The sequence below is a fragment of the Cydia strobilella genome, chromosome 25, assembly GCF_947568885.1.
Source record: "Cydia strobilella chromosome 25, ilCydStro3.1, whole genome shotgun sequence".
Taxonomy (NCBI): domain Eukaryota; kingdom Metazoa; phylum Arthropoda; class Insecta; order Lepidoptera; family Tortricidae; genus Cydia; species Cydia strobilella.
In genome coordinates, this window is record NC_086065.1 from 7,589,926 (window position 1) to 7,617,739 (window position 27,814).

Below are 27,814 nucleotides of genomic sequence, written 5' to 3' on the forward strand. Positions count from 1 at the left end.
TTTTACCCGTCCCAAAACTCTTAAAATCTTGTATTGTGCTTACGTGAGAAGCAAACTTGAATACGCTTCGCAGATATGGAATCCTCAGTATCAAATTTATGTTGACAGGATTGAGAGATTACAGTTAAAATTTGTCAAATTTCTGTGTTACAAAATGCGAGTCAACTATAGTTCTATCAACTACCTCAAGCTGTGTAAGAAACATCATTTGATCCCACTTGTTAAGCGCCGGGAAATTGCAGACATAGTGTACTTGCTAAATATTATTAAAGGTAATGTAGAAAAAACAGTTTCTTATGCAGGGCAAGCATGAGCTTAAATAAAGCTTTTATAAATTGTAATATCGACATATTTAGTGATAGCATATCAATAATAAAAAATAAATTAATTAGTTACTTTATGGGTGACAATGATTCTGGCGCAGGTCAGGGCTAATGTACTGTGGCTAAATGTACTACCTAACAGGTTTTACCTTCTTTTCTACTTATTTTTTGTAATAATCGATCATATTGATATCGATCCTCTGTTCTTGTGCTGTATGAACTTGTACATGTGTAATTAAGTTGGGCAATAAGCTTGTTATATTTTATTCCGCTTCTATAAGTGAAAACCTATAATTGGCTCTCTAATTCTATTGTAGTTTGTTGATATGTCTAGCGCTGTTGGTTTTCCATGTACCAAAATAAAATAAAATAAAATAAAATAAATATGCTATCTAAATCGTTGCACTTTTCTTGGTCTAACTCTATGAATGTAAAAATTCACTTTTCATCACACTCGCTCAGTAAATGTGGAATTGCACGCAGGCTTAGCGGGAACTATAGAAAACGCGTTTTCCCTAGGGAGTTATGAAGTTTCTAGTATTATAATATAAAGACAAAAAATTGTTTTGTCTATACTTCATTTTTGTTTCGCAAGTGTGATGAAAAACATTGTGTGTAACTCGGGGCGTAATAATATTGCAAGCCGTCGCGATTTAACTATACTCTCGTTTGCAATATTTAACTACTTATGTTGCACATTGTACTATTGTCATTGTCAGTTACTTTGTCGTAAACTGGACTGTCACTGTTTTCCCTTAAGGCCGTTCCATCGGTTTGCCGCTGTCACTGTCACATTTCGCAAGAAAGAACGGGAAAGATCATGCGCGCCAAGTGTCAATTTTGATCGAATTTTGCCGATTTTTATTAATTTTAAAAAAGTTACCTTACAATATCGAAATTCGAAAGCTATGAAATTACTATTTAAGTTAATATTGTTTTTTCTTCTTTTTTTTTGCTTATAGTGTCACATAATAAATAACCGAGTAAAGTTTGATTAAAAGTCCGAGTTAGAGGTTACTTTGGGAATTAATTGTATCGACCGAAGTGTCACAATTCGTGTATCGAAAGCTATGTTATTAAAGATAATATAGTCAAGAACTGCATATATTTTTTCTACGTCTACGAATATCAACGCCTCTTAGAAAAACATGATCATATAAGAAGATTTTTCGCCTTCTGGCTCAGGGAACCGCCTTAATATCACTTGTGTGCCCGACGTTACAAAGTCGCACGTTGGACCCGGGTACCTTAGGCTAAGGACACTCCCCTGCTCTACGATTTTTGGAACCCCGCCCCCTGCGTGACGCCGCCGGCTACGGATCCCCTTTTACTTTTTATTAAAAAATAAGATAAAATTCATTTGACACTCCTACAATACTAGTGTATAAGTGTTCGTATTTTTGGAACCCCGCCCACTGTCACGCCGCGGGCTAAATACCCCTTTTACTTTTTTAGGGTTCCTAGGGTCCCGTACCCGAAGGGTAAAAATGGGAACCTATTACTAAGACTCAACTGTTCGTCTGTCTGTCTGCCACCAGGCTGGATGTCATGATTAATGAACCGATTACGGTTTATGAGTAGGGTTGGTAGGGTTTCTGATGTTCTGAGCTAGACTGAGAAAGAGTGCTAGACTATTTCTGTTGCCGCTGTAACAACAAATACTAAAAACAGAATAAAATTAATATTTAAGTGGGGCTCCCATACAATCAAACGTGATTTTTTTGCCGTTTTTCGCGTAATGGTACGGAACCCTTCGTGCGCGAGTCTGACTCGCACTTGGCCGGTTTTTAACACATTCGCGGACACGAATGCTATAGCATTCGCGTAGTTTTTTGTTTCCGTTGGCCTATGACACATGTTGTCACTTATCATTCGCGAACGTGAAACTGCCGCTACATTACTGTTGATATTCTTGATCAAATCAATGTCAAAAAAATGTATGTAGAGCTAGGCGTGGCTCACTCCGAGATTTCGGCGCGTCGCCACAAGTACATGCGGCCCACACCAATTTTGGTGTCTGCCATAGTAGTTGCCGCGCACCGCTACGGAACGGACGCCTGCTAGCGCTTGCGCCACCTAGCGGTCATATCTGTCGTAATAGACGCGTTTTGTTAGAGAGTGAATCTTCTGTACGTAGTACCACAGGGCGGACACGCTATACATCAAAAATCACTTGCGTTTCTATGTATGAACGGCACGTCTGTACACGCGGCATGCGTCATTGTGTGAGTAAGTTGCATAAAAATAGTACTGAGCGGCCGGCAAACGGCCGTCAATCTGGTGTCGCGGGGCGAGGTAACTCGAGTCGGGGCGGGGCGGTGCGTGGTCGTTCTGTATGATAATACTATTACTTATTCTGTGGTAGAGCATACACTCCGACGGACTGGGCGGTACACTCGGCTGTCCGATTGTGGCCGTTTTCTTTTTGCCGACAGTACCTACCCGTCAACCGTTAGTACAATCAACAAATGAGTGTTTTATTTCGAAAATCTTTAAAATATACCACAATTATTATATCACAATGATGATTTTTATTTGATTAAGTAGTTTATTGAGAAATTAACTAATCTAATGTAACCTTTAATCGTGATCCTTAGCTACTTATTACTAATCAAAATATCAAACATTTATTTAGCAAATAGGCCACAGGGGCACTTTTACGTGTCAATTTTTACAAACAATAAAATTAAAACAAAATTACAAAAAATAATTACATAAATATAAATGTTAAATTACACAAGAAAAAAAAACTAATAAAAACTATACAAATAACAGAAGTACTAAAATTGTTTAGAGATCTAAAAGTCTCTAGGTGTCAGAGATTAAATGTAATTAATTAGTTAGTAAGTTACGTAGGTAAGAATGTAGGTAATTAGTGAGTATTAAGTTGCAGTGCCCTACAGGGTTCATAGCTGATCAAAATTATTATGTAACACCTTATTATGAAGGCAATAAATGACTGAATACTGAATACTATTTATATCCTTTGTAACACATGCTATTATATCGCAGTGTTTAGGAACCCTTATAGTTTCGTCATGTCCGTCTGTCCGTCCGTCCATCAATTCGTCTGTCTGTCCGTATGTCTCGGACACTGTAGGGTATATTTTAATAAAATTTGGAAAGTAGGTGTATGTTGCAAACGGATACTTAGTTTAGAAGTAAAATTTAAAAAACCGGCCAAGATAGTAGTGGGCCTCTTAACAGTGAAACAAATGTTTTTTTATCTACTAAGTTCTTAAAACAGTTCTGTCATTTCAGTCCAAAATTGCTAAAATAACAGGAATACGAAAATTACGAAAATACCGCAAAAGATATGACGACGCCACCTCCTTCAGCTGTCAAACTCAGGAACACGATTATCTTACATTGTATTGTATACCATCAATGAACCTTAATAACTTCAGCTTATATCGAGAATTATTAAATCATATCAAAACGTTAAAACTGAATGACCTGGATTCGAACCTGCAGAACTGGTTCGAGCAACCTTTGGTATTAAGACATATGGGTTAAAATATGAAACTCGACTTGTTACGTAAACACTGAATGGGTTTATACAGAATAGGCATTTTACTATAAAATACATTTTATTCTATCCTCGTGAGTCTAAATGTACATTCCCAGGTAGCAAAATGATGTCAAATGACGTAAGCGACGTCACAATGACGTAATAATGCCGTCATTATGACGTCGCTGACGTCATTTTACGTCATTTTGCTACCTGAGTTAAAATGTACATATTCATTGTAATCTAATTTGAACCTTGTGATGAAACAAATAGTGTAGCATTTCTTTTGTTTCACTGCGTTGTAAAACAAACGAAATTCGTCCCAATTTACTTATAGAATAAGGTTCCAATTAAAAAAACCGGCCAAGTGCGAGTCGGACTTGCGCACGAAGGGTTCCGTACCATTACGGAAAAAACAGCAAAAAAATCACGTTTGTTGTATGGATGCCCCATTTAAATATTTATATTATTCTGTTTTTAGTATTTGTTGTTATAGCGGCAACAGAAATACATCATCTGTGAAAATGTCAGCTGTCTTCATGAGATACAGCCTGGTGACAGACAGACGGACAGACGGACGGACAGACGGACAGCGGAGTCTTAGCAATAGGGTCCCGTTTTTACCCTTTGGGTACGGAACCCTAATTAAAAACTTTATATGGTGGGTCTTACGAGGTTACTAGAACAAATCGAATTATTTTCAGAAAATATTTTAATTTATTTTAAAACGTAATAAATATAAGAGCCTCGGTAGAGAGTATAATTGTGGTATTTTCTATAAAAAGGGACCTTGGTTGTCGATGGCGCTTACGCCATTTTTAACGATGCTCCGATATAAATACAATGCCGCGCGACGCTGTGCGGCGTAAGCGCCATCGACAACAAGGTCCCTTTTTAACTATAAAACTCCCGTGAGACTCAAACATATTAGATTATTTTAAACCGGGTCACTCACGTATTATTAAGTCGAATAGCTCGACATGTTTCGGTCCAATTAACGAGCTATTCGACTTAATAATACGTGAGTGACCCGATTTAAAATAATCTAATAAGGTCCCTTTTTATAGAAAATGCCCCAATTCTATTCCATTTGGAGTTGAATATCTAGATCCATGGGGTCCCAGCGCGCACAAGTTGTTTGCAGAAATCGCGAAGCGTCTGGTTGATGTGAATGGTGACCGAAGAGCTGGCGGCTTCCTCGCACAACGTATCAGCATTGCGATACAGCGAGATGCCGCCAGCATCCTTGGTATGCCTCAAGGGCCTATTTTAGATTTAAGCTAGCCATTAATTTCGTTTACGTAGTACCCCTGTATATATCTTGTATCTAAATAAATTATATTCTATTCTATATTAAATAAATGTCATATACTAAGAAAACGTGACCAAAGCCTCCAGTGCCCCAGGCTGTAATCGAATCAGCGTCCTCTGCAGGTGCCATTCGAGATCACGGCGGCATAGGTCGAATTTTTCCAAATATATTTGACGTCTTCAATCAAAAGGTACCACATTGTCGCTTACCATAAGGACGAAATTGGATTGTATCTTTATACGAATAACCTGTCAGAGCGTCCTTATGGTATGCGACAATGTGGCCCCCTGGCCATCCCTAAGGTAGCCTGGAAGAGGTCTTGGTCACTTTTTCTTACTATATGTTTCATTTCAGTTTAAAATACATTTCATGATTTAATGAAATAGAAAAACCTACGAATTTCTTGTATCAAGTATCAAACCTGATCGTAAGCGAACACTGACGCCTATAAAATAAAATAAAAATAAATAAAATAAAAATAGTTTATTTACCAAAAAATTATACATTTATTTATTAACCTATGATCTCCACACTAGGCTAGGCCTGTCTTGTGGAGTCAGTTGAGACAATTCCAATTTTTAATTAACATTTTCCTACGCTGAAGTTTTGACATTGTGCTAATATAATATATAGACGCCTGGAACTTAACAAGTGTCACATGTGCGTTTCCAGTCGTTTTAAAATGCATTGTGTTGATAAGTTAAGGGACAAATTTAAGTTCCTCGGTGCCAATTGCCAACATTGGTGGCAAACTAGCAAACAAGCATACCGTCTGCCTAATGGTAAACGCTGAGCGTAACTGACGGACATCTATTCTGCAACACGAGAGGTAATTTTTTGCATATGACAGCTTATTACCTTTAATTTTATTCCTGAAAAAGGGTAAAAAACAATGTGTCTATCATTGGGACATTTACCTTATTGAAGCAAGTAAAGTTATGATTATGAAAGTCATAATAATTATACAATTCAAGCCATTTAATTAAGATTAGCGGGCCACGTTTGAAAACATAAATTCCTAACCTAATTGCTATTAACAGTCCAGCATATCAACTTATTATTCTATTAACTTTATTTACCAACTGTTAGTTTGACCCGACTCTTTCACTAAGATTTATTAGTCTGTGGCATCGCAAACGATATTAAACCTTAACTCAGTGTAATAAAGTCCAATTATGTGAAAACTAAAGAGAATGTTCATAATAAAACCATTTTATTATTTACAGTTACAATAAACCAATTTGCACCTTATATAAACGGCAAAAGAACGTCACAAGCGTCTCTTTTTAATTAGTAAAATTCAAATTTCGAATATAATTTTGAGCATCCAAAAATTTAACAATTGCCTATTTCATTCTTGATATTATAACTATTTTGAACTGTAAGTAAATAGCGTAAGGTTTTAATTGCAATGGCACTAGAGTTACCTAGTGACTACGATGTTTGAATGTCCAGTGTATAATGAGCTAGGCGTCTTCATATTGTTTGTTTTTAATAAGTTTCACCGAGAGACCAAGATTAAGTGGTTATTGAAGATGAAAATTTAGTTACTGGAGATTTTGTCAATTGCTCGTAATTTGTCGATGCTTAGAAGTATAATGATTGGTTGATAGTTAGGCCTAGTTGCACCAACCACATTTAACAGACCGATTAATGTCAAACAACAGTAAAATATGAAATTTCCCATGCAATAAAATTTAACGGTAACAGATGGTTTGGTGCAACCGGCCCAAAAACAAACATTATTTATTTAAGTTTGGTTAACAACATGATTTGTCTGTTTTGCCTGTAGGTACTTTTTTTATACAAGTTGTTTGTAAATGGAAACAAAATCAAAAATATATTTTAGTACCTATGTGTCAATCTTCTGCTCAAAAGAAAACCTTAACCTACAAAAGGCAGACTTAATGCCAAGAGGCATTCTCTACTAACCAACCTCATATAGGTAGGTTTATAATGTTACAAAAAAAACCGGCCAAGTGCGAGTCGGACTCACGTCACGCACGAAGGGTTCCGTACCATTACGCGAAAACGGCAAAAAAATCACGTTATTTGTTGTTATAGCGGCAATAGAAATACATCATCTGTGAATATTTCAACTGTCTAGCTATCACGGTTCATGAGATACAGCCTGGTGACAGACGAACAGACAAACAGACACCGGAGTCTTAGTAATAGGGTCCCGTTTCTACCCTTTGGGTACGGAACCCTAAAAAAACAGTTTTTAGTGAAAGCTAGTTTTGAAAGGGACTTTGTAAAAACTAGTTTTGACTGAAAAATTCCAACTAAAACTAATTTTCACTAAGGCGATACGGAAAACTAGTTTTGACTAGGGAAAACGCATTTTGGCTAAAAACGGGTTTTTTAATGACATAGAATGCTGGTATTTAGAAAATTGGGGTTTATAGTATTTTTCAAACAGCATGGGTACGGTGACCTATGTCATCCCAGTATAATTTTGCAAGATTTTACTTTTTAAGGTTATAAATTGTATGGAGATGACATCTGTCACCGTACCCATGCTGTTTGAAAATTACTATAGTCAGCTGTAGTTTTTAATTATTTCGTAGTATCAGTATTAATAACCTACATACTAGCTTACGTGAGGCAGACATGTAAAAACACCCTACACACACAAGTTCAAAAATAACAAATTTCAAATATCGAATGCGCGTTCGATAACACGCAACGGAAAAAACGGTCTTCCTATCGTGCGAAGGAAACTATGCCGTAAATTAATATCTTCCGACGTACGTTTTCCTTTGCAGCGGTCAATGCGTCAAGGTCGATTTTACAATGGCTTCCCAAATTGATTTCTAACTTTCGTAATATCAAGGTTGTGAGTATCCCTTGAGGTTAAAACTGTATAGGTCTAACGTTTAACTGAGACAGCTGGTAAGTATGGTCAACTATACTGTATTATCTCCAGCAAGCTCGTATTTCCATACAAACGTAGTTCCGCTCTCATTTTAAAACGAGTAGCTCTGAAACTTACAATAAGATAAGGTAAGATAAGGCTAAAAAAATCCTAGTTACATTGGTACTAAGGTTCACAATACAATCTCTCCGGAAATTAAACAGGCTTCTAGCTTATTAAATATATTAATAACGGGTCACTCACGTGTTTTAAGTCGAAAACGCTCGACATGTTTCACTCCGTACCGAGGAGCGTCATCAGGAGCTTGCGTCGACGGTGACGGACCGGCGCAGACTTCTAGCTATAATTCATTTGTACGACAAATAAAAGCAAAACTTGAAATAGACGCTTTGTACTCGATTGATGAGTTTTTTAGTACCTAGTATTCAATGATTAAATAATAAATGGACATGTAATATATAATATATAAAATATCTAATTTTCTAATCATCATCATCATCATCATGTCAGCCGATAGACGTCCACTGCTGGACATAGGCCTCCCCCAAGGCTCGCCACTCCGACCGATCCTGTGCCGCTCGCAAGTCTCGCAACCACCGAATTCCCGCGACCTTCACCAGGTCGTCGCTCCATCTCGTTGGAGGCCTACCGGCAGTTCGTCTTCCGGTACGCGGATGCCACTCCAGAACCTTCCGGCCCCACCGGCCATCAGTTCTGCGAGCAATGTGCCCCGCCCACTTCAAAACTTCTTAAGTCAAAAGTCTTTGACCAGTGTGTGTTGCCAGTGATGACATACAGATCTGAGACGTGGGCGCTAACGATGGGCCTCATAAGAAGGCTCAAGGTCACGCAAAGGGCAATGGAGAGAGCTATGCTCGGGGTTTCTCTGCGTGATAGAGTCAGAAATGATGATATCCGCAGTAGAACTAGGGTCACCGACATAGCTCGCAGAATTGCAAACCTTAAGTGGCAGTGGGCGGGGCACATTGCTCGAATTTTCTAATATGTATAGCTAATTGATAGCAAAATGTGTATTAATGTGTGAATAATATAAAACTGTATATGTACCTTTGTAAATTTGACGTGTAAAATGTGTATTTTATTAATAAACCATTGAATTGAATTGGTATATCTATGTCTGAAATTAGTTTATGTAGCTTCAGATACCATAGTAAAAAAAAGTGAATTTACGTTTTTCATACAAAACTTGTTTTTGCTCTATTTCGTTTGTTTTATAAACTGGTGCTATATAAACTAATTTAAGACCTAGATATACCTCATTGTATGTGGAAAGTTTCACTACAATAACTTAGTTTTAAAATGAGAACGGAACTCGGTTTGTATGAGGTGAAATTCAAAAATGTGAGATATACCATACCTATGTATAGTTTGTCAAAGGACTGTCTCATTTAAAAACATAGACAGAGAGAATTCTTACACTAGTAGAGAGAAGTCTTACACTAGTACTAGAACCCAAGAAAAAAGGATGAGTATAGTTTTTTTTGTTCTTATTTACCTACTGATAATTTGGTTTGACCAACTATACATATAAATTAGTTTTAGTCCTAGATCTAGGCTGATGTGTCAGTAATTTTGCGATTTTTTTCTTTTTAAGGTTGTATTATTATTTATTTATTTATTATATGGAGATGACATGTGTCACCGTCCGTTATACCATAGAGTAACTTATACTAGAGCGGTACTGTCATAGTAAATTTTGTAACCCCAGTAAATTCACTGCCATCTGTCGACACACTTTAAAACTAAAAATGAAGATTTATAAAAATACGATAGAATGTATTTAAATATAGATAAATGATTTTTTTTATTTGCATTAATTATTTTTATGATTTTGACCCATGTTCTTTCACTGATATGCGTTAAAATTGTTAAATAACAAACGAAACCGTCAACGCCATCTATACGACTGTAGGCCAAAACTAGTAGCGCCCTCTGAACGAGAATCAAATTTTCTTGATTTTCGAGGCACGTTTTTTCCTTAGACTGTATCCATCTATTACGGAGTTATATCTATCTTTGGTTATACTGTTTGAAAAATACTATATATATGCGCTCAACTTAGCTACGAACCGCCTATAGAAATGTATCCAAGGAGAATACTATACTTATTCTGTGACCTAATGTATAAGTATAAGCAAAGTGAAAAACACCATAAAACTCTAATTGTATCAAAATTTATAGTCTTTTACTAAAACAAGATTGAAATGACGCAAATTCGAACTTCAAAATCTACAAAACTCATTCCAAATTCAAAATGCACGTTTGAAAACTGTTTCGATCCTGCGTGTAAAGTTTGATGCGTCGTCGTGTTATTCCAAAATGCTTACCGTGCACGAGCGAACCTAAGATTCGAATAACCAGTATAACTACTCTCTATTAGTTGGTATGAGGCGACCGGTCAGATTTACGTTGGATGTTTGACTGGCAGTTGTTCTGTGAGCGTTTGAAATACTGGGTTGCCGCGCCAAAAAAATCACTTGAGGCTAAATTGTAGTGCCGCGAACGCGCTTAAATATTTAAGGCTGGTAAGTATAACTGGCAGTGTTTTGACGTAGATGTATTTTTAGTATGCTTTAGGGATTTGTAGTGTGAATAGTGTTTGAAGTATTGATTTAGATTACATGTTCAAAACCTAATTTATATAAGTAGCTGTTACTTACTTGACGTAATTGTACGTATGAGTATTATGATTATACATAATTTATGTATTTGGAAATACATGAATACATTTATTTAATCACAATAAAAAATACAATCGTTAAAACTACTTAACAACTAAGATATAATTTAGCCATAAACTTAACTATAAATGAAACTAAACCTAAACTAACCCATAAGAACTATTCGAACAACCCACCCGCATCGCTCCCGATGCAAAGGTGCCCATCACGTTTATGTATTTAGTACAGAAATAGGAGAACAGTTACAAGTATTTTTTTAGTGTTAATATTTGACCCATCTGTGACCGACAACGACTTACATGTTACATGTCAGAAGAATTGTCCGTACTACCTAAAACTATTTTTATTTTATTACATACGAGTGTACGGCGGGCCCATTTCTCGAACAGTATTAGACTAATATTATTAGTTCCAGAACTGTCAAATCGTAATAGTCTCCATGGCAACACACTAATAATGTTCCAGAACTGTCAAATCGTAATAGTCTCCATGGCAACACACTAATAATATTAGTCTAATACCGTTCGAGAAATGGGCCCCTGATAGTAAGCTGATATCAGCCTACAGACGCATGCAGGAAAATAGTCAAAAATATTATTAATGTACATTTTATGCCGTTACTACGTTTACCTACAATGACCTTCCAAGTTTTACATCATTTATTAAAAACTTTCAAAAGAGAAAAGTTGCCACATTAAAAAACACATTTTCTACCACTTAACTTGACGCCTGTATCTATTTTATTTCCAATAATGACAGGTTGAAAAAAGTTAACTGTTATTTCGTAAGAAAATTACAGGGTGACAGTTAGGTGTCATAATTTTATTATTCCGTAATTCGACTTTTCTTTGGTATTTTGACCGTAATTTCTTCTTTGTACTTATAATTTTGTCACTTAAAATGTTGGTGACATTATTAGGTATTTTTTATGAAGAAACTTGAAATGAAATGGTTTTGTGTTTTGGTAAGATCGTGTGGTATTTTCTTTGTTATGTCTTTTTATTGGTGTATTGCAAACGGTTTTTTTTTTCTAATAATCCATTATACAAATCTCATAATCAGTTGACAACCAAAACTGACTAGAGTTAGACCAAGATAACTCTGCAGCGCGTTTGATAGCATAAAATGTGGAAGTGTTATTTAAAACGTCATAATTTTATAGACATTTGTGCCATTTTCAATCAAAAGGGTACTTATTGTCGGTTGTCAATAAGGCGCTATTTCTATACAGCTTCAATTTGAAATCAACCTTATTGACAAGCGACAATGTGGTACCTTTTGGTTGAAAATGTCACATTTGACTTTTTTGATAACACTTCCACGCTCTGTGCTATCAAATTCGCTATATTCTGTGCTATATAGACCAAGATTGGGCTAACTCTAAATGTGTAACACATAATAATATACTAATTCATGTAAACACAAGGAATAAAGCTAAAACTACTATGCTACTTGACGATATATTGGCCCTCGTTAGCTCATTACGGTAGTAATATCGACAATCCACGCCATTATGCGCAAAATATCATGTCCATCAGAAACAGAATACACGGTAGTGCCAACAGCATACTAAATATGTGGTATTTTCTATAATAAGGGACCTTATTGTCGATGGCGCTTACGCCATTATAAACGATGCTCCAATATAAATACAATGCCGCGCGACGCTGTGCGGCGTAAGCGCAATCGACAATAAGGTCCCTTTTCATAGAAAATGCCCCATATGTTACCTAGCGGACAGGCCAGATAGCCTGCACTAATAAACCTCCGAATGGACATGAATAGGACATGTTTTTAAATTAGGAAATCAAGTGTAAAATGTTTTTTTCTTAATCTAAATAACCTAGCTTTTAAGTAAGAAAATTATTTATTTATTTTGAAGTAAGTATGTGCAGAGTTAGCTTAATGGATTAGTCCATCTCTTTAAAAAATAATTAACATTTTTTTTTAACTCACCATCTTTAGGCGGACTCGAACACTGCGGCGCATACGACCCCAAATGATACCCGTACGTGTTCTGATGCATAGGAGGGAAAGGATACCCCAGCGACCGCGGACTAGGGAACCCTGAGGCCTCATGCGGGTTCTGCTGACCCCCAGGACTCCCGAAATGGTGGGGATGCTGATAACCCCCCTTAAACCCGTATCCATGCTGCTGGAGCTCAATAAAAGCAGATTTAGAAGACACATTCGTCGGTGTTGAGTTCGCCGAATTCTGGTCATGAGGGGTCTGAGACCCCAAATGGTGGTGGTGGTCTAAGGCCTCCTGGGTCGTCATAGCGGGCTGCGGGGTGGAAGGGCCCCCCGCGTCCGACGACGTGGGAGGCCCGAAAGGATCTGAGAAACTCAGGGTGGGTTTTGGGGACTGGATTCGGGTAATTTTGAGGGTTTGTGGGGGCCCGGGGTAGCCGCTGGTTTAGCCTGGAACAAGAGAAAACCTTATTAGAATTTTCGTAAACAGATCTTAATTATGTTTTGTGTAAAGCCTCTGTGCCTGCGACTTTACCAGCAAATAATAAAATTCGTTCATGGACACTGCGTTATTCCCGAAATTGCATTAGACACTGGTAAAAGCCAAATAGGTAACATGTTTCTCCATCTACGAATGTACCTACACCCTACACCTTATACAAAAAATATGGCTACTATATACTGATAAAGACACAAATTTTTTATACTTTTTAGTCACTTTGTCCAGTTGCATCTATGGACGAAGATTCGGTGAACGTGTTAGACTGCAGACCCAAATTAAAAAACTTAGCAGAGGGGCACTTTAATAATTGACTTTACCCTGTATCAAGTAACTTCTTAAAAGTGTTAAGCTGCCATTTCATTCCATGGCACTTTAAAAGGGAAAATTAAAAGAAATATAACTTTTTTTAAGAATAACTGCGTACGATCGTATCCATTTCAACTAAGGGACTACGTTTCGATTGTCTCCGAGCCAACTCAATTGACCGTGACGACGTTAAATTGTTTCCAGAAATGTCCGACCTCCGATGACCCCGTGGGAGCTCGAAATACGAATTAGAAATTCGAATGCGTGGGTTTCCAGTTTATAATTTTATTTTCTACTGTTATAAACATAAAAGAACTTGAAACGCGAATGTGAATTTTTGTTTTGCGTATAATGCTTGGGATGGGTTCCCAGTTTAAAAGTTATGGGTTGCCAGTGTACCTATACCTATATTATTTACCTATATTTGTAAAATGTATTAAAAATATAAATTAATTAGTAATAATTTAATTTAATTATTTATTATATTGTAATATGACATGTAAATACTAAATTTTATTAATAAATATCTGAATTTGAATCTGTTTAAATATTAATTTGCTTTTAAAAGAAGTAAATAGACGCCATTGGCGTCTTAACAGTCACAAAATCTATCTATACAATCAAAGTTACACTCATTTTAAAACGACTTACTGAAACGACATGAAATGTGGCATGAGCATACAAATATAGTCTGTCCGCTTTTCTAAGAGCCAGTTCGCTATATATTTACGCGAACTGACAGGCATAACATATTATATCTATATATGTCTGGTACTATTGTTGCTAGAAATTGTAATACAAAGAAAAAATAGAGCGAATGTTACTTAAATGTTGACGTCAAGTTTTCTGTTATTTCAGCTTGTCGTTTTAAAACGAGAGCTTAACTTCCATTCTATGAGAGCCGCTTTTTAGAGGCGGGTTCGTGTGAATCTTAATACTGATTTTAATCCTGAAAAAAAAATATGTTTCCGTTTTATTTTTTCACGTGTTGAAGGTTGAAGTGTGAATACCGTTGTGATTGCGTGACAGGCGCTAACTATTTACGATGTATGTCAAAATTCGTTAGTTAACCAGGATATATGAAATAAATCGTAAAAACTATGATGCAATATGAACTAAAATTCGATTACCGACGGATTTACAGTGCAAATCAAGCCTGACTTGAGGAAATACCGGTGAATCATAGCTTAACCGCACGATTCTAATAAAAAATGGATAAAATTCCTAGTTATTGAGTCCAATCTATATCCTAATTCCAATTCTTGGACTCATAAGAGTTTTAAAATATTTCAGTCTTTCGAATTATCATTAAGAACAGAGGCCCGAACGCGAATAACGAAAAACGAAATTTCTTTTTTCGCCTTTCTGTCACTCAAATATGCAAGAGCTATAGAAATACAGAAACGAAATTTCGATTTTCGTGTTTCTCGTATTCTATAGTGTAGGATATAATTATCGATTTATAATATTTTTTAAACTAGAAGGCATGGAGACTATATAAAGGAGTCAAATCTCTATGTATGAAAAGTGTCCATCAAAAAACAGTAATTAGGCGGCGCCACCATACACCGAAATACTACCAAAAACAACCTACGTAATGAGGGCTAACGCGTATGAATTCGCCGCTAGGGGCGCTAGTGTAGATGGTGGTCTTTTCCATAGTTCGAAATGACAAATGTCACTTGTCACTTCAATGACTGACAGCTGTTCTTTAGTCTTTTGGACCACCATCAACAGAGGCGCCAACTGGTGAGCAAAAAAACGATAGCCCTCATTTGGTCGGGTTATTGGTTGCCTTATATGGTTCATGTTATACTCATGTCCCAGAGCCTAACTAGCGCCACCGGAGAGATTAGGAACTATTATTTAAAGCTGAAAACGGTCACTTTTGAAACAATTCTACCATAAGAGATTGGCATCCTTTCTATACCATCCATATAGAAGGGTACGCTGATAGATGTCAATCCAATACAATTTTTGCGATATTTGGCATTTTTAGGTTATAAATTGTATGGAGATGACACCTTGTTTGAAAAATACTACTATAGTTGCTTGTGTACAGTATTATGTACAGTATTTGTACACATTTTATTATAATTATATTAAAAAAATAAAACATTTTAGCAGGTAGATGCTAATATATTAGGGTGTGAAGTGTTGCCAGTACATAAAATATATTTTATAAGAACTCAATCAAAGTATCATTAACCTACTATTTGGTCTTATAATTATAACCTATTATTCAAAAGTATTAAGTCTTCAACCATTTAATACAAACGAGTAATATTTTTCAATAAAAATTTACACCAATTAGTTAGTTCTAACCATTATTATTAAAGACGCAAGTAATCAACACAAGCAAACAAAATAAATAAAAAAACAAAACGCTTTGACCCGACCTCTGAGGCGCCGGCGAGAGTCCAATAAAGAACCTCATGACAGAACGAGATAAAAACACACAGATTAACGCGAGTGTGAACAGGGCAGCTATGTAGTAATTAACTCAAAGAGCTTGCCGAAAGGGTATTTTTTTATCACAAATTCTCTGGGTCATTTGTTTTTGAGGCTGAACGCTTTTTTTAATATATTAAACGGAATATGGACCACAGATTGGGAATCCAATTTTGGTTTTCGGTGAAAAGGGGTGTAAAACCGATTTCGGGGTATTTTATTTTATTGGTCTATTTTGACAAGAGTTTGGTATTGGTGTCATAAATGTGTCAACTTTTCTAATAATTTTAATTGGTTGTTTGACTTAAACGTAATCAACGATGCCTTAGTTATAGTTGGTCAAACCAAATTGTCAGTAAATAAGACCAAAAAAACTATACTCATCCTTTTCTTTTGGGTGCTACTGCTAGTACTAGTGTAAGACACAGATAGTATGATTCTCTCTGTCTATGTTTAAAATGAGACAGTGATTTGACAAACTATAGATTTGGTTTGTGACATATAGTTGGTCAAACCAAATTTTCAATAAATAAGAACAAAATAAACTATACTCATCCTTTTCTTTTGGGTGCTATAGTACTAGTGTAAGACAAAGATAATACCTATGATTCTCTTTGTCTATGTTTGAAATGAGAAATTGTAGATTAGGTATTAAGAAACACCGAAACCCTGGTTTTTGGTTATCTTCAAGGTTCCAACTCACCGAACCACATGCCACATACAGACAGGGTAAGCAACAAAAAGGACTAAAACGGGAAATTTGAAATTAATTTTAAAGGAAAGCGTAAGAGTAATCTTTGGAGTGTGTCAGTTTGTGGAGTCAAAGGAGTTTTGGCCAAGATCCTGACACTCTTTGATAGAGAAAGATAGTCTTATTGCGATTCCTATAAGAGGAAAGAGAAAATAGTGGCATGCTTTGTCTTTATCACCGACCGGGCTTTTTCATGGTCGGGTTATGGCATCATAGCAAGGAGGTGATGGCGAAATACCGAAATTTACCAGAGTGAAAGAGAAAAAGGATTATGCTGCCATACATGAAACTGTCGATACATGAATATGTCTTTCTCTTACCCCTGGTCGCTCGGTTTCATGTCTATAACTACTATACTATGTCTATGGGCGAAGAGGACGAGACAGTAAGACACCTAATGTGTGAATGTCACGCCCTCGCCCGACAAAGAATGAAGGACTTTGGACTTGGAACACGCTATCTAGTATCTGGAACCAAATGAATTCAAAACACTACCCAGCTCCATTATCCCGCACATGGTGGTCGAAAAAGCTCTTGACATAGACATAGATATTATTAATAATATTTTTAAATATTACATGTCAAGCATTATTGAATTCGTATATAATTGAAGGATCTCTTGAGTAGATGAAGGGTCTTTCTTAAGGAAGCAATTGCACAAAAGGTCCCTATGGGTTCCCGAAAGGACTCCCGAAACTATAAGATAAGAGTAATAATTTCTAGGTCTGAACCTTGAAAAATTTAATTCGATAGCGTGACAGATGTCCGCGTTTGTGTTAAGTCTCATTTTGTATGGGATTTTGAACAGCGCGCCAAGCGGGACTTTTTGGAAACTCAAAATCCCATACATAAAGAGACATATCGCAAACACGTACGTCACGTCACGTTATCGAATGAAACATGGAGACTATATAAAGGAGCCAAATCTCTTATGTATGAAAAGTGTCCATCAAAAAACAGTAATTAGGCGGCGCCACCATACACCGAAATACTACCAAAAACAACCTACGTAATTTGGTCGGGTTATTTGTTGGTTCATGTTATACTCATGTCCCAGAGCCTAACTAGCGCCACCGGAGAGATTAGGAACTATTATTTAAAGCTGAACGTGGGTACTTTTGCAACAATTCTGCCATAAGAGATTGGCATCCTTTATATACCATCCATAGAATGAAACTTACACTATGGGTACATGTATGTGTAAAAACAGTAATTGTGAATCACCTGTTCTCAAATACATCAACATCTTTAGATTAAAAATGCATATTAAAAAGCTGTAATGTCATTTTTTCATCAATATAACGTTTTACCTACAACAAGCAATTTCTCAATGCCCGCAGTACTTGCGTTTAATATTTCAACGTCAATTAAAAAGAGAAATAAATAGTCTATGCCCACGCTCTGTGGGCATACCGCGAACCACGTTCAACGTGTTGCCTCTCTGTCGCACTTTTAAATTCGTACATAAGTGTGACAGGGAGGCAACACGTCAAACGTGGTTCACGGTAGACCCTCTGTGGTCTAGAAATAAACCGTTTTATCTATGGAATACGGGAGCGCGTTTTTCTAACGACGCCAGTGTTGCCAATTAAAAGATAGAAAAAAGTAATTAGTAGTCTATTCGCGTTTGGTTTTTAGCGTATAAAATGACAGATGTAAAGAAATGCCCAGTAAGTTGTTATAATTTAAATCTCTACAGTTCGATATCTATTAAATTAATTAATTAAATACATTAGATTATCATTATGTGGTGAAGTTGGAAATGTCGCGTAAAGTGATGGCGGAAAGACGCGGCAGGAATTAATCCTAACTATAGTTGGTAAAACCAATTTGACAGTAAATAAGAACAGAAAAATAAATAAAACAACTTGCTCAAAAAATACAAAAAACAAAATTTAAGAAAGAATATGGAAGCAAAGGCTATAATAATAATAATAAGAACAGAGAAAACTATACTCATCCTTTTCTTTTGGGTGCTAGTACTAGTTTAAGACAAAGATAGTATGATGCTCTCTGTCTATGTTTGAAATGAGAGTCGTTTGACAAACTATATATTCCTAACAAAACATCGGAGCACTTGACTCTCCCTTATACATGCGATAGAAAATAAGAGGTACATTTTTTCTCCTTCTTCTTATCCGACTAAAAACCTACTAATATATGTACCTACTGCCCTAAATGACCTTACATGTCCTCATCTAACTTTTTATCAGACGTAATTAAAACATACAAACTTTTTACTAACAAGCTACGGAACTCATTGATCCAGAACGAGGGGTCCATGGGAACGGGTTCGGACCAATAAATAATTGGAACCCTATAAACTAGAATTAAGTATTCATTAAAGACAGCAGGGCCCGCTTGAGTGAGCTTGGAGTTACAGTTAAGTTCAAGTTAGATTTATAATGTTCTAAAATCTAAATTATCTAGAATTCAAAAGCGTATCTATTATTTAGTCTTCTGCAAGTGTTGGGTCAAAATTATTTTCGTTGTTTTTGTCCCAAAAAAAATGTGACGGAGTGGAGTTTTTTGTATGGGGTGAAATTTAGTTTTTAATTTTTCTCAAGAGAATTATAATCTACAGCTAGAAAGACGTGTAGCACTCATTCTCTAATTCTACTTATTAGAAAAGGAGTTCCGCTTGTAATTTTAGTTGTAGTTTATTATGCAACACGGCCCTGTTGTCTACCTCTATCCTTCATCAATAGTTTTCTGTAAGATGTATCTTTTACTCAGGACAGGTGTGCCAATAAAGAGTAATCTATCTATCTATGTATGACATTGTCACACTTTGTCATTGCAAATACGTATAAATAAAATGTTAATGATATTTCACATTTTCCTAACCTCTTAAGTCCCCGTGTACTAGAATTAGGAACAGTGTGATAAGGGAAAAGTGTGGACTGAGCGAAGATGTAGTGACAAAAATTGAGAAAGGTATGTTGAAATGGTTTGGACACGTGGAAAGAATGAGTGAAAGAAGGCTAACAAAGAGAGTGTATAAGGGAGAGGTAGAAACGGGAGTTGGAAGGGGCAGACCTCGGCGGACTTTCTCTGATCAGATCGGGGAAATCCTGAAGAAAGGCCAGGTCAAGAGCACCCTAAACCGGCGAGCGTATATGAGGAATGTTATGAAAGTGAAGGAAGCGAAAGAGGTATGTCAGCGGTATGCAACCTACCCCTCCGGGAAATAGGCGTGATTATATGTACGTATGTATGTATGTACTTGTACAAGTACAAATTAAATTCGAGTTTTGAACTCATATAGAAATAAAAGAAAGTTCCAAATTCAAAAGCGCAAATTGCCGTGGATCTTACGAGGACAAACCGTGAAATAACTAACATTAATAAGCAAGCTACGAACAATAAAGCAATAAAATCGGCCACTTTATCGATTACGCGTTAATTATTCGATACAATTATGCATGTAAACACTATGTTCGTGTTCATTACATAATATGAAATTATGTATCGCTACATTGTATTGAGGAATTTAGTTCTACTTTTAATCATAGCGCGGAGAAATTTAACATTGCGCACAAGTTCCGTGGATTTTGGGAAGAGGTTGGGATCAGGGTGAAGTTGTGCCGTTCACGAGAACTTTCTCCGGTTTCTATGGGAAACGTTCTCGTTTGAGAATATTTCTCATAGTAAACGGAGAACGGCACAAGGCACAACTCTAGATCTGGATCCAAGCACCTTGCGTGACGGCTTGGGCGTTTATTTTGCTTCCTTGGACCTTATAGGGGTCGAGGTGACTATAGGTAAATTTACCTGGCGTATTCTAATTTTTTGATAAGAGGTTTTGAATAAGATCTGGATTAGTTATGGATCTGATCTGTCAGTGTCAAAAGTGACGTTTTTGGCTGAAGGAATGTCGCTTTTCATACTTGCAGATCAGATCCATAACTAATCCAGATCTAATTCACAACCCGTTAATAAAATCTGAACACGCCTGTTTATTCAAACCTCACTTTGTAAAACTACAATAATTTCACAAATCAATCAACTCACGCCATTGGTCAAACCCGTGTCAAATTGAATTACTAGTTTAGACTGTAAAATTATAGCTTTTATGTTTTATAATTCCATTAAAATCTACCTCAGAGACACAGGATTCTTCTAATACGAGTCGTTTTCAAGCAAAAGGTACCACATTGTCGCTCGCCATAAGGACGCTCTGGCAGGTTTTTCGTATAAAGATACAAGCAATTTTCGTCCTTATGTTAAGCGACAATGTGGTACCTTTTGATTGAAAACGTCACATATATTTTCAGTATTACTGGACACCAGCATTTTCCAAATAGGATGCTATAAACCTTTGAAAACTTCTCAAAAACTTTTCCGAAAAAAAAAACAACAATCTTACGTGTTATAAAAAATTCACGAGAATCGGTTGAGAATTGCGACCTTTACAGATCATAACGACATATGAAAGCATTTTGTCCAAACTGAAACGCTCCGTTCGATCAAAACACTATTATATGTAACCGCCTCTTTATAAGATAAAATCTATCAATTACCCCGTATTGCTCAACGCTAATACATGAAAAAAACAAGTAAAACCAGCTAACCTAGCGGTACCATGTCCAATCCACTATTTTTGATCATAAAACTCCAGCACGCGATCATTTCCTAACATTTTATTGTCTTTCTTAATTGATATGCCTTTTTTCTGGCATGCAACTGGCAACATTAAAACACGACGTTTGTCCGTTCGATTTGAGTTTTTGCTGCGTTTCGCACGCGACTGGAAAATGGACCTTTACGGCCTTGGACTACTATGTAATCTGTGACGTCAGTGACGACAGTGAATAAAGCAAGGGCCTGACACCCTTTGATAGAGAAAGATAGTCTTATTACGATTCCTATAAGTGGAAAGAGAAAATAGTGCCATGCTTTGTCCTTATCACCGACCGGGTGGCATCATAGGAAGGAGGCGATGGCGAAATACCGAAATTTATAAGAGTGAAAGAGAAAAGATCCCATGCTGCTCAAATTTTATATGAATATTCTTTCTCTTACCCCCGGTCGCTCGGTGGCGCGTCTATAACTACTTGTATATACTATGTCTATGGAATAAAGCAACCAAAAGTGTGTGTCAGTCTTAGGTCTTCCGTTTAACGCGCTGTCAACACCCAATGTCCTTGAAATTGAAAAAAATGAAAATGAAAAAAAAATGAAAAATAATTTATTTGGTTTACAATGTGCATTTAAATGGCAATAGGGTTGGAACCTTCTTTTAAGTATAAAATATACTTATGGCAGAAGGCCCCGCTCTTCCATAATTTGAAGGGGTACAACCAAAACATGATTGAAAGAAAAAATAATTGCAAAGATTGGTTTTAAAATCACCATTATACGTGTGTCTTAATTTATTATACAAAAGTGAGTAGAGTTAGACCAAGAAAAGTGTGCAACGATTGTGATAGCACATGCAATGCAAGTGTTATTTTAAACGTCAAACTTCTATCAAATTATGACGTATAAATAACACTTGCACTGCGTATGCCATCAAACTCGTTGCAGAATTTTCTTGGTCTCACTCTATTAGAAATTATATTGTAGTATAGACATAGTATATACAAGTAGTTATAGACGCGCCACCGAGCGATCGGGGGTAAGAGAAAGAATATTCATATAAAATTTGGGCAGCATAGGATTTTTTCTGTTTAACTCTTATAAATTTCGGTATTTCGCCATCGCCTCCTACCTATGATGCCACCCGGTCGGTGATAAGGACTAAGCATGGCACTATTCTCTTTCCTCTTATAGGAATCGCAATAAGAATAAGACTATCTTTCTCTATTAAAGAGTCAGCATTGCATAAATAAAGTGCGTCACAATCAGCCAGTGTATGGCGTAAAATAATTCAAACTAAAATTCAATACAATAAAAAAAGAGATGTCACGCGATATTGCGTTATTATAGACTCACACTCATAGTTCGATTTATGCAAAACGTTTAACATTTTTTTATAGATAACCACTTTGAAATTACTAGGTATTTTATGACGTGGATGGCGCGTGCCTGCCTTGAACTATCATAGTTACGACGAAACTGGTCGCAAAAAGTGATTAGCTTAAGACAATAGCCCTATCCTCCTAGCCAGCCATACAAATGAAAAATCCTAAATTTGCCACTGAAGTTTGAACCTATAGTGTGGGAAATAGAGTTGACTTTGCGTGGAAAATTTAACGAAACAAAGCAATAGCGACTCTTTTCCTATTGAATAGGATTTAAATTTCATCGAACTGAAGACTATAGGTAGGACCTTGGGCCTTAGGAGGCTATGCAAAGTGGATATAGGTAAAAACCCGAAGTCATTTTTATCAAGCAGATACGGGCAAGGGCCTGCACTGTTTAATAGAGAAAGATAGTCTTATTGCGATTCCTATAAGAGGAAGGAGAAAATAGTGCCATGCTTTGTTCTTATCACCTACCGGGTGGCATCATAGGTAGGAGGCGATGGCGAAATACCGAAATTTATAAGAGTGAAAAAGAAAAGATCCCATGCTGCTCAAATTTTATATGAATATTCTTTCTCTTACCCCCGGTCGCTCGGTGGCGCGTCTATAACTACTTGTATATACTATGTCTATGGAATAAAGCAACCAAAAGTGTGTGTCAGTCTTAGGTCTTCCGTTTAACGCGCTGTCAACACCCAATGTCCTTGAAATTGAAAAAAATGAAAATGAAAAAAAAAATGAAAAATAATTTATTTGGTTTACAATGTGCATTTAAATGGCAATAGGGTTGGAACCTTCTTTTAAGTATAAAATATACTTATGGCAGAAGGCCCCGCTCTTCCATAATTTGAAGGGGTACAACCAAAACATGATTGAACGAAAAAATAATTGCAAAGATTGGTTTTAAAATCACCATTATACGTGTGTCTTAATTTATTATACAAAAGTGAGTAGAGTTAGACCAAGAAAAGTGTGCAACGATTGTGATAGCACATGCAATGCAAGTGTTATTTTAAACGTCAAAATTCTATCAAATGTGACGTTTTCAAGAAAAAGGTACCACATTGTCGCTTACTATAAGGACGAAGTTTCGTCCTTATGGCAAGCGACAATGTGGTGTCTTTTGCTTGAAAACGACACAAATTATGACGTATAAATATAACACTTGCACTGCGTATGCCAACTATGCCATCAAGTCATCAAACTCGTTGCAGACTTTTCTTGGTCTAACTCTATTAGAAATTATAAGTATTGTATACATAAAGTGCGTCACAATGAGCCAGTGTTTGGTGTAAAATAATTGAATACAATAAAAAAAAAGAGATGTCACGCGATATTGCGTTATTATAGACTCACACTCAGTTCGATTTATGCAAAACGTTTAACATTTTTTAATAGATAACCACTTTGAAATTACTAGGTATTTTATGACGTGGATGGCGCGTGCCTGCCTTGAACTATCATAGTTACGGCGAAACTGGTCGCAAAAAGTGATTAGCTTAAGACAATAGCCCTATCCTCCTAGCCATACAAATGAAAAATCCTAAATTTGCCACTGAAGTTTGAACCTATAGTGTGGGAAATAGAGTTGATTTTGCGTGGAAAATTTAACGAAACAAAGCAATAGCGACTCTTTTCCTATTGAATAGGATTTAAATTTCATCGAACTGAAGACTATAGGTAGGACCTTGGGCCTTAGGAGGCTATGCAAAGTGGATATAGGTAAAAACCCGAAGTCATTTTTATCAAGCAGATACGGGCAAGGGCCTGCACTGAACTGTTTAATAGAGAAAGATAGTCTTATTGCGATTCCTATAAGAGGAAGGAGAAAATAGTGCCATGCTTTGTCCTTATCACCGACCGGGTGGCATCATAGGTAGGAGGCGATGGCGAAATACCGAAATTTATAAGAGTGAAAGAGAAAAGATCCCATGCTGCTCAAATTTTATATGAATATTCTTTCTCTTACCCCCGGTCGCTCGGTGGCGCGTCTATAACTACTTGTATATACTATGTCTATGGAATAAAGCAACCAAAAGTGTGTGTCAGTCTTAGGTCTTCCGTTTAACGCGCTGTCAACACCCAATGTCCTTGAAATTGAAAAAAATGAAGATGAAAAAAAAAATGAAAAATAATTTATTTGGTTTACAATGTGCATTTAAATGGCAATAGGGTTATGATGCCACCCGGTCGGTGATAAGGACTAAGCATGGCACTATTCTCTTTCCTCTTATACGAATCGCAATAAGACTATCTTTCTCTATCAAAGAGTGTCAGGCCCTTGTTCGGCAACGAGTTAAGCGGTAACCGTCGTCAAGCAGACCATATGCTTGTTTGCAACCATATGAAAAAAAGCCGAAACAAACATCGGCATCACAAACGGCTGTACGAGGAATCGCCATTATTGCATGTGACTTGCACGCAAGATAAAAACGGTAATTACCTATACATATGTATCGGAGACAAATTACAATTAATTGGAACGTTAAAGTGTATAATGTTTTGGAATTACTGTGTTGGGATATTTGGTATCCCGCTGTTTAACTTAAAAAAGTTTTAAAAACTGTAATAGATGTCATATATTAAAGAAAAAGTGACGAAGCCCTCCAGTGGTGAAGGCCGGATTTGACAGTTTACAGACTATTACAGTTTTTAATTTATCAAAATATTTAATAAAATAATTTGATTTGTTCCCAAACTTGTTCTGTAAAAAGTTTTGTTAAAAATTTCATTTTTGGTACCAAGCTCCTATGTCCATAATTTATTTTAAGGCGACTAAGGCCCACATGTGACGTTTTCAATCAAAAGGTACCACATTGTCGCTTACCATAAGGGCGAAATTGGATTGTATCTTTATACGAATAACCTGTCAGAGCGTCCCTATGGCAAGCGACAATGTGGTACCTTTTGATTGAAAACGGCACATATAGATACATACCTTACAAACCTTATAAACAATACTGACTTACCTTATACCTAATTAATTGCATTGAATGAATGAATGAATGAATGAAATTATTTAATCCAGAAAATATTTCCATATAAGGTTAAAACATTTAAAACGAATTACATAATAATATATGATTAAATTGCCACACGACTTACATTAAAGCTTGAACTCGCCAAAATTTGGGCACATAAAATTACAAATAAATAAAAAACATGCTATAGCGATTTTAATTTAAGCAAACATAAATAACCACCCGTGATAAAAATTATAAGCAAAAATGGGGCATTTTCTATGAAAAGGGACCTTATTGTCGATAGTGCTTACGCCGCACAGCGTCGCGCGGCATTATATTTATATCGGAGCATCGTTTATAATGGCCTAAGCGCCATTGACAATAAGGTTTTATAGAAAATACCACAAAATGTGTGCCTACGTTTTGGCGAGTTCAAACGTGAAATTTCAGCTCAATCGAATAACGGGAAGTGGATCTAATGTAGTTTGTAAGATTTGACCCGAACATACATAGAGTTAGATCAAGATAAGTGCAACGATTTTGATAGCACACGCAGTGCAAGTGTTATTTATATGTCATAAGTTCATAGAAGTTCGACGTTTAAAATAACTCAAAAATCAAAATCGTTGCAGATTTATCTTGGTCTAACTTTGTTGGTCAAGCAAATTCTGTCAGTAGAAAAAGGCGCGAAATTTAAATTTTCTATGGGCGAATATCCCTACGCGCCTACATTTTTTTTAAATTTGCCGCCTTTTTCCACGGGCAAGATTTTCTTGACCAACTATAGATAGAGTGTGTGTGTGTGTATAGAGTGTGTGGCTACATAGACCCTTATGTTGTGTATATTAGTATACTTACATTATTAGGCATAAGGTAGTATTTAAGAAAAGTCAGGCTCTGGTTATTTTTTTAAGACAACTTAGTAAACTTAAGAATATTTGTAGTGGTAGTTGAAACTTTAATTTTGTATTTTCATTTATAATGCAGCGTTAGTTAAAAAGAAAAGGGGGAAGAGATTGTATGAAATTTAAAAAAAAGAAAGGGGAAGATGTAATATCAGTGGTAATAGTATCCGAAAGAAATGTATCAGTATAGAACGTTTCCGAACGCATCTTTTAAAAATTGATATGTAATGTCAAATGGGTGACCCCGCCCTATGGATGGTATAGAATGGATGCCAATCTCTTATGGCAGAATTGTTGCAAAAGTGACCGCTTTCAGCTTTAAATAATAGTTCCTAATCTCTCCGGTGGCGCTAGTTAGGCTCTGGGACATGAGTATAACATGAAGCATATAAGGCAACAAATAACCCGACCAAATTACGTAGGTTGTTTTTGTTAGTATTTTGGTGTATGGTGGCGCCGCCTAATTACTGTTTTTTGATGGACACTTTTCATACATAGAGATTTGGCTCCTTTATATAGTCTCCATGCCCCGCCCTCTTTCTTAGAAGCTGCCGCAACGATAAGAACTGTATGTAAGAATTACCTAATATTTTAAATAAAACAAGTGTTCCTCAAAACCGGCGTTTAATTAAATCTTACACTACTAAAATTACATTGCATGTATAAAAGCCTGTATAAAAATGCCTATCCTTATCTTCTACATGCAACGAAAGAGTCAGCTGCTAAAACCGAAATATGCAAGAATGCTCCAAGATACGTTTTAATTCTTACTACCAATTGTTTGCAAATGTGGCAAAAACGGGGGAATTCGAAAAACCCCATTGATTAATGATAGAGAGACACCTTCAGTGTTTTTAGGTTCACGGTTACGGTTTTTCTGGTTTTACATACTTTAATATGTATTGTGTTTAATGTAGCTGTCCAAACGGATATAATAATATAGAGCGGTACTGTCATAGTAAATTTTGTAACCACTGTAAATTCACTGCCATCTATCGACACACTTTAAAACTAAAAATGAAGATTTATAAAAATACGTTAAAATTTATTTAAATATGGATAAATGATTTTTTTATTTGCATTAATTATTTTTATATGATTTTGACCCATGTTCTTTAACGGATATGCGTTAAAATTATAAATAACAAACGAAACCGTCAACGCCCTCTATACGAGAGTAGGCCAAAGCTAGTGGCGCCATCTGATCGAGAATCAAATTTTCGTGATTTTCGAGGCACGTTTTTTCCTTAGACTGTATCCATCTATTACG

General features: G+C 36.3%; 1 protein-coding gene across 2 annotated transcripts in view; it reads right to left on the reverse strand.

The window, feature by feature from the left end:
• The window catches only part of LOC134752850 (homeotic protein distal-less), a 148,844-nt gene that overhangs the window by 109,895 nt on the left and 11,135 nt on the right, over nucleotides 1–27,814 (reverse strand). For both annotated transcript variants that reach the window (XM_063688616.1, XM_063688615.1), the window contains exon 2: nucleotides 12,683–13,147. In XM_063688616.1, coding sequence (XP_063544686.1) covers nucleotides 12,683–13,004 — 322 coding nt within the window. In that variant the 5' untranslated portion in view covers nucleotides 13,005–13,147. The remainder of the gene's footprint in view (nucleotides 1–12,682; nucleotides 13,148–27,814) is intronic.